The sequence below is a fragment of the Cariama cristata genome, unplaced genomic scaffold (assembly GCF_000690535.1).
Source record: "Cariama cristata isolate BGI_N322 unplaced genomic scaffold, ASM69053v1 scaffold28212, whole genome shotgun sequence".
In the NCBI taxonomy this organism is placed as follows: domain Eukaryota; kingdom Metazoa; phylum Chordata; class Aves; order Cariamiformes; family Cariamidae; genus Cariama; species Cariama cristata.
This window is the reverse complement of record NW_009605973.1, coordinates 5,125-13,159: the sequence shown is the minus strand read 5'-3', so window position 1 is coordinate 13,159 and position 8,035 is coordinate 5,125. Positions and strand designations below refer to the sequence as shown.

The 8,035-nt window shown below is 55.3% G+C and overlaps 1 protein-coding gene across 1 annotated transcript in view; it reads left to right on the top strand.

Annotated features, from left to right (window-relative positions):
* LOC104158524 (laminin subunit gamma-2-like) overlaps positions 1-3,433 on the top strand; it is a gene marked incomplete at its 5' end in the record, with an annotated part of 5,041 nt that extends 1,608 nt beyond the window's left edge. Inside the window, 8 exons of the mRNA XM_009696197.1 lie at positions 197-254; positions 589-733; positions 996-1,145; positions 1,649-1,763; positions 1,851-2,050; positions 2,634-2,792; positions 2,881-2,980; positions 3,183-3,433. Coding sequence (XP_009694499.1) covers positions 197-254; positions 589-733; positions 996-1,145; positions 1,649-1,763; positions 1,851-2,050; positions 2,634-2,792; positions 2,881-2,980; positions 3,183-3,433 — 1,178 coding nt within the window. The remainder of the gene's footprint in view (positions 1-196; positions 255-588; positions 734-995; positions 1,146-1,648; positions 1,764-1,850; positions 2,051-2,633; positions 2,793-2,880; positions 2,981-3,182) is intronic.
* Between the last annotated feature and the right edge of the window lie 4,602 nt (positions 3,434-8,035).

Sequence of the window (8,035 nt, the reverse complement as noted above, 5' to 3'; positions counted from 1 at the left end):
CTGCGGGGCGTCTGCTTCCCACCCCACGGACCATGATGCTCCCGGGGGCCTGCCTGCAGCTGGGGGAAGGGGTTTTAATGCCGCGTGTGTGAACAGGGTCCCAGGGGTGACTTCCAGATGTGGTTGCAAATCTGGGCTGCGTTTAGCCCAAGGGTAGATGTGGTCCCGTGTTGTCTGGGTTGACTCCCTTGGTCAGGTTGGTGCTTCTCCAGAGCCCACTATGGTGCTGGGATTTTGCCCGCCACAGGCAGGGTGTGAGCAACAGCCCCAAACAAAGTCAAGGAGCTGAATGGGAATGTGCAGGAGGAAACATCCAGCGGCAGGGCAGGGATTAGCAGAGCCACCGTGGAACCTGTGAGGGTTCAGCTGGTGTGAAAAACCTTCGGTTTCTGGAGCGGGAGCAAGGAGCCAGGAGCCCCCTGTTTGGCAGAGGGACTGGGATGCAGGGGATGTTTGCAATTAGCTTTCCCTGCGTGATGAATCTGCACGGGGCCTTGGAGAGCGTGAACAAGTGAATGCAGGAGGCAGCGTGAATGCTGTGGTGGCAGCTTGGCTGGTACCATGCTCTTCAACCTCACATCCCTGCAGGTACGAGGACCTGAAGTCACTTGCTGAAGGCCTGAAGGCTGAGGCTGATGGGTTGGCCTCCGAGGCAGACAAGGCTTATCAGGGCAGCCTGGTGCTCCTCAACTCCCTGTCCCGCCTGATGAAGACCGACATCGGGTCCTTTGAGGTGAGGGCTTTGTGCCTGTGGGACCAGGAGGTTCCCCTTTTGCTCTCTCCTACACCCTCCTTGCTACCCTGCCAGCAGCTCAGCCCTTCCCAGGGCTCCGTCCTTGTTGGGAAGCCGTTGGATATGCGTCTTCCCACCCAACCGTAGCTGGCCACGGCACAAGGACCAAGAGACAAGCATCTGTCACTGCTCGCCATAGTTCCTGGTGAGCACCAGGGAGATGCTGGGACCTCCAGGGAGTCATCGAGTCTCTGTGTTTCAGGGGGAAGCAACCCGGTTGGAGCAGGACAGCAGCGCTCTCCTGAGCGTGGTGGACACCTACATGGCACAGTACAGGCAGCTGCAGAGCCGTACGGGGCGCTGGGAGGAAGAAATCAAGCAGCTGCTGCGAAGGGGAGAGGGCGAGAGAGCGGTAAGGGGTTGACTGGGGGGGCTGTGGCTTGAGTCGTCTTCGGCATGAGCTGGAGCCTTGGTGGGATGCCCGTGGTACCACCGCTACTCCGTGCCGTCCAAAGGGGATGCAGCCCTGCCTGCTGCTACCCTTCCTCAGAAATGCCACCGCTTGGGCTTGGTCTTCCGGAGCCGGTGGGAGACCTCACCGTGTGCACAGAGCTGCTGGGGCAGGGTCTGACCTACGTGTCTCCTTCATACCGGGCAGGCTGAAGACCTGCTCCTGGAGAGATTAGAGCTATGATGACGCAAGATGGCTGGAGCTGGTTGAGGAGCAGCGGTGCAAGCCTCTGCCGACTGATCAGGCTGTGGTAGCTTTGATTCAGGGGCAACAGCGGCCATTTGGGAACAGGCTGATGGGTCTTCTCTTCCCCAGTGCGACTCCTTGCAGGCTGCTCTGGGACCATCCGATGTTCCCGTACCGTGTCCTTCATCTGCCCGTTGTGTCCCTTTGGCCCCTCACAGACGCTGACGCAGCTGCTGTCCCGAGCCAACCTCGCCAGGAGCACAGCCCTGCAAGCCATGAGCGCTGGCAACGCCACCTTCTACGAGGTGGAACAGATCCTGAAGAGCCTCCGGGGTAATGTCCTAAAAACCCTTCCTCTCCCCTCCCTTGTGGGAGCTCGCAAAGGCAGCGCGGTTTCATTTCCACATCTGTTTCTTTCAGAGTTTAACCTGCAAGCAGATGACAAGAGAAGGGAAGCCGAAGATGCCATGAGGAGGCTACCGATTATCAGCAGCATGGTGGCAAGTGCCAGGGAGAAAACGGACCGAGCTGAAACCACCCTGGGCAGCGCCGCTTCCGAATCCAAGGCGGCCAGCAGCACGGCGGGTGAAGCGAAGGAGATCACCGTGGGGATCCAGCAGGTGAGGACGGGCTCCGGTGCTACTGCTGGCAGAAAAGGTTTGGAAGGGAAAGCCATGGATGAAGAGATGATTGGTAACTTTGTGGTGGTCCAAACGCGTTGACTTTTGGACTGGATGCGTTGACTTTTGGGCTGACGTTTGCCTACAGTGGATCCTGTAGATATCTGAGTTGGCTGTAGATGAGCGGGGGTATGTGGATCTCTGCAGGCCCATTTGTCCCGTGGGGAATCTCTCTGGCATCTCTCTGTAGCCACCCTTTGGTGACCAAGGGGCTTTTTCTCTTTCCACGGTCTGAGTCACTGGCAGGCTTGTGAGCTCCCAGAACTGGTGTCGGTGGGTTTGACTCCCAGATGCACGTTGTCATTCCCTAGGGATTTGCTGATGTGTGCAGGAGGGGTTGAGCAATGGCCATAGAAACAACTCTCTGGAGCAACTGGTGGGACAATATGAAGGACGCAGGACAGCCTGCGATAATTTTAGGTCCCTGTAGAAGGAACCAATTTCATTCAGCTCCACACCCTGGTGCACCCCGACTGATTTTGGCCGTGCTCTGCTCCTCTGAAAGTGCATTCGCCTTCCCTAGGAGATTACGCGGCTGAAGGTGGAAGCCAACAAGACAGCCGATGGTGTCCTTGTCCTGGAGAAAGCAGTGGCCACCCTGCAGCGCGAGGCCAAGGAAGTGGATGGTGAATTTGAGAGGAAGCTTTTGGAGGTTGAGGCAGATGCTGCTGTGATACAGGAGGTGGGTCCCTGTCTCCCTCGGCTTGCCCCCTTCCTTGTTCCCTTTTGGGCTAGACTTCACCTCACAGCTCCTGCCTTGTCGTCTTCAGACAGCTCAGGAAGCTCAGAGGGTCCATGGCAAGGCTGGCCAGGCAGGGGTGATCGTGCAGGAGACGTTGAGCGCCCTGGAAGAGCTGCTGCGTCTAATGAGTAGGTTTTGCAACATTGCTGTAGGGTGCGGATGGAGACAGGTTCCCGCTGGTGTCTGGGCAGGGGTGCTGGGGGTTCGGTGGGAAGCTGCCTCAGATGATGCCTGTGGATGGGCTGGGCTGCAGGATGAAGTATCTAGAAAGATCTAGTCCTCAACCTCCATCCATGGTTCCTTCTTCCTTGTTCTCCTGCTGTGCAACAGACCAGCCTGGTGCCGTGGATCAAGATGGCCTGAAGCAACTTGAGATGAATTTTAGCAAAGCCAAAACGAGAAGCAGCCAGCTGAAGGATGAGATGTCGGAGCTGGAGCAGACAGTCGCGCTGCAGAAGGCCCGGGTGCGGACGCTGGAGAGCAGCATTGACGAGATCCTGGCGGATATTAAGAACCTGGAGGATATCCAGAGGAATCTTCCTCCAGGCTGCTACAACACGAAAGCCATTGAGTTGCCGTGAGCGAGCTCTGGAAAGGCTGCGGCCCCTGCCAGGCTGAAGGCAGGAGAGCCTGACCCAGCTGCCCTCCCCAAAACTGGCAGGACTGGCTGCGTTTGCTTGTGTTGAACTGATCCTTACCCTCCAGTTCAGCGTGACGACCGAAGTTCGCATCGTCATGCTGGCCTTGGAGAGTCCTTGATTTTTCAAAGTGGTCCGTCCCTCGGTCATGGGAGGAGGAAGACACGTGGTTGCGTGAAGGTGCTGCTGGCTGAAGAACAGCCCGTTCCTATGACATTGCTCTGGGGTGCAGGTGGGGGCTGCTTGGTGTCAGCCTTGGGAATTTGCACGGTTCAGAGCCTGACGTTCATGGCTTAGAGGTTCTCCACCCGCTGTGGATCCTTTCCTGGCCTGGCACACAGAGAAGGACCAGAGTCTCTCTCCTTACTTTTGACACTGCCACCATCACCTCCTCCTCGTGTTCTCCCAGGGGTCTTCCTCTCCTTCGGTAGCTCGGGAGGCAGGGAGCGAGCAGCTTGAAGAGGCAGCTGGGGGAGATGAGTTTTGAGCCGTGGCACCGACGATGCTTCACGTGGCTTCCTCCTCCCAGCCTGCCCATTCCTCACCTTGCTGGGGGCGGTGCTGGCAGTGGTTTTGCTGTGGCTTAGAGAGATGGCATCAGATGCCGCTGACAACCCTTTTCATAAAGCCGCAGGTCCTTCCGTGGTGCTTCTCAGTGAGGTGGTTACCGTTTTGATAAAGGAGGGGGGAAAGAGAAAAAGAAAAAAGCTGCCAGCTGCCTTTGAGGTCACGGTGATGTGCTGGAGGGAGGAAGAGGGGGATCCCAGGCTAGCAGGGAGAACTGCTGGGGCTCCTGAAGTGGAAAGTCTTTCCTGCTCCACCTGCTCCCTTCAGCCAGGAGGAGAGGGTCCCCTTTCTTTCTCCCACTCTTCTTCTCAAGTCCCAAAGCCCCTGAGGGATGGCTTTCTTGTCAAAGCTCCCCCTGGGCAAGCACAGGTCTCCATACCATCCCCTTACCTGTTCAAGCACGACCTTTCCTTCCAAGACCGGTCACTTTTGGTGCCAGCCAGCTTTCTTGAGTGTCCCAGAGCCCAGGAGAAGCCAGGTGGTGTCCCCTCTGCACAAGCACCCCGGACCCTGTGGTACTTGTCACGGGAACGGGGGCTTTCTCCAGGGGTCTGCGGCCCCAAGCTCTCATCTCTGAGAGCCCGGTCCCCTTCGGCTGGAGTGCCAGCACCCCGATTTGATCAGTTTAAAAATATTGACGATGTCTTGAATGTGTCTCTGCCTCTGATTTGGTGCTGCCCGTTATCCCTCCCTCCCTCCTTCCCTCCTGCATGGTGCTGGATGTTTCTGAGAGGCTCAAGTAATTGTCTGCAGAGGTTTCCCACTCTACGTCCGAGCAGAGCTTGGAGGAGCTGAAGACCCCAGGGCTCCCTTCGCCCACCCGCAGCTCTCCTGTGGGTCCCAGCTCCCTTCTGACACCGCTCCCAGCCTCCTTTGGGTGCCCGTTTTGGGCGGAAAAAAGAGCTAGCAGATGCTGGAAGTGAACCCTGCTGAATCCCCTGACCTGCGTGGTGGTGACAAAGGAGGTCCTGGATGGAGGAGGCGGCTTTGGGGGACTCACCCCTCGTTAGCTGTGATTCTCTGATAAAGCAGCACCCGTGCTTTTGCTTTATAAGGATATACCAAGGACTACGTCTGCCTTACACCTTTATTTAAGCGAGATGTATTGCCTCTGGCATGTCTTCCTTCTCCCCTTCTACAGCATAGGGACAGCTATTATGGACCTGACTTTATTTTTCCATCAGCTGTGTTGTTGGAAAAGGAGGAGGTCAATAAAGACTGAATACTTTTGGATGGATCTTGCCTACTGGTTTCTTTTCTCTGGCTCCCTGGTTTGGGTGAGTTTGGCCAGCGGTTCCCCCAGCAGTGCGGCCGCTTGCTCTCTTCGTGCTGACTTGGGCTTGGGGCTGTTTGGAAATGACACCAGTAACATCTCTGTTTTGTTTTGTTTATTACATAATTTAAACATTTTGCTGATAAAGTTTTTTTTTTGTCAATGACCATTTTTTTCATATAGCAACAGAACTACAAAAAAAAAATTAGGCTCCAAAACTTGATAAAGGTGAAATCAGTGGCATGACAACTTCAACCCCTTTCCCTCCCCCCATTTTTTCTTTTTTTCCAGAAGACGTTTGAAGTTCATTTCTCTTTCAGCAAATTGCACTGTTTAAAAGTGGAGGTTCAAAGACCAAAACCCACGAGCTTCTTCCCACCCCTCCCCTGAACCCTGGAAACCCTGGTCCTCACCTCCCCACCGGTCACATGGATCTTCAGGGATGATTATTATAATTTTTTTTTTCTCCCCATACCCACCCAAAGACATTTTCCAAACCAGTCCCAGAGCTGAACGACCTGTTACAACCCCCCCGTCCCACCCCCCGGTACTGTGAGTGTTACTGAGCAGATACACGAAGGCGCAGGTAAGACAGAAGATACTCATCATCCGTACCACAACGCTACATCCCTAAGGCATGCCGTCCTAACCGCCATGGGATGGGGAGCCGGCTGGCTTCCACTGCCTCCCATCTCGCGTACCGGAGGGAGGGAGGGAGGGAGGACCCGAGCTGTCGGTACGTCGCCTGCCTGCCTTCTCCATCTCCTTTCTTTTATTCCCCTGTGTCTTTTCTTCAGTTAAAACCCACCGTCCTTCCTCCCCGTCAACGAGGCATCGCTCCCCCAGGAGGTTAAAATCTCTCTGTGTGTGTTTTGGAGGCTGGTTGCTACCATTCCTTCTTCTCCTCTGGCTTGGAGCTAAGAAACACAGGTGATGTCTGGTAAGGAGAGGAACCTGCCATCTGAAACAATTTCTGTGTTGGGGTGGAAAAGCTGAACACGTGAGAACAGTTGGAGAGAAGTCCAGCTTATGTAGGTTGGGTGTCTCATGGATGAGATGTCCCACCACGGGCGTCCGCCCATCGTGTTAGCTAAGGGAACTCGGTAGAGCGTTGGTGAGCAGCTGGAACTGGCTGAAGACCTCTCTGGAGAAGAGATGTCCCTGCACACCGGGTACCACACGCTCTCACCACCCTCTCTGCTTTGGCATCTCCGTATCTCCTCACCCCATGGGATATGGGTGCAACCGCCTGGAGATGCCAGAGCTGGCACTGAGGGATTCAGCTGCCAAATGTACGTCAGTTCCCGAACAAGCCTCTCCATGCGAAGGGAAATCCCTGGCAAGGAAAGACCTCTTCTGGCCTTTGGGCAAGTCACATCACTTCTGTCTCTCTCCCTTTCCCTTCTGGGAAGGGCTCTGCCCTTCTCGAGAAGTTGTTAGCTACTGCTCGTAAAAACCCTGCCCGCTGCAAGGAGCCTGTGGCCGTAGGCTACCTCGTTTTGTCCAAAGTTGCTTGCTGTTACAGAGATGCCAGCAGCATCCAGCAGGTCACCACGTTCAGTGCCATGTCTCATCTTTGGAGCTTTCATGAGAGCAGCTTGTGACCCTTTGGAAACTTTTCAGGAAAAAAAAAAATTTTTAAAAAAAGGGTAATTTCAGATCTTTCACTGAAACACCCTGGAGGTGTCTCAACACAACACTGTCCCTTGCTGGGGACCAGCAGCTGGTCACAGAGCTGCCCTAGGAAAGCCACAAAGGCCGACACGGGCATTGGTGGTGCTTTGGGAGAGGGTGGTGGTGTGGGCTAGCCTGAGCCTAGTTAGCCCAAATCTGTGGGGAGCGGGCAGATGTCCAGGAGCTGTAGGCAGCAGGGCTACACCCAAAGCGATACCAGGTTAGATGGAGCAAAGGGAGAGGAAAAGGTGAGGAGTAAAGTAGGACTGCACCTTCCTCCTTGATGTTGTGAACTTTCCCAGGGGCTCTGCAGGGTCCTTGCACCCTAGGGATGCTCGGCAGGACAACGGCTTGCTTCGGTAACCCTCCTCTCCGCAGGACCTCAATAATTTTCTTTTGCTTCACATTACCTGTCTGGCTTTTAACGTGAGCATCTCCACCAAGGCTCCATCCCTGGCATTTTGGCGGTAGGTCACAGGCAGGAGAGCAGGAGCCTGGCATGTCCCAAGGGATGTGCAAAGTAGCCACAGCTGGTTTGGGAGGGGGAAAGTATCGTACATTTAATAAACTCTTCAAGGAGAGGAAGAGGGCAGGAGCGGAGGGAGAAGGGGGATGTTTACAGGCAGAAATGGAGATCTGGAGGCCAGAGGGTTGGGATGAACCCAGCCACCATGAAGCTCAGCCAGGTTTGGGGCAAATTCTCACCGGAGGCTTTGGGTCACCACCACCTGCTTCTTCCTCCCTCATTTTTTGGCTTCATAAATGCCAAATCCTTTTCTAGGTGCTGTGGGCTGCGCCCTCCGACAGTGGGTCAGAGCAGAGCATCACCCCGACCCTGCTTGCCTAGCAGGTGGCTTGGGGTGGGCTGGGTTCATGTGCAGCCAAGGAAAGATTGACGCACAACATCCCCCCTAGGGATGCTTTGGCAGCGATGCTTGCCAAGGCCTCCGCTCCCCTTCAGAAATGCCCTCCCCGTGATTTTTTTTTTTTTTTTCAGGGCCAGGGGGGGGATTTTTGTACCTTGGTTGGCC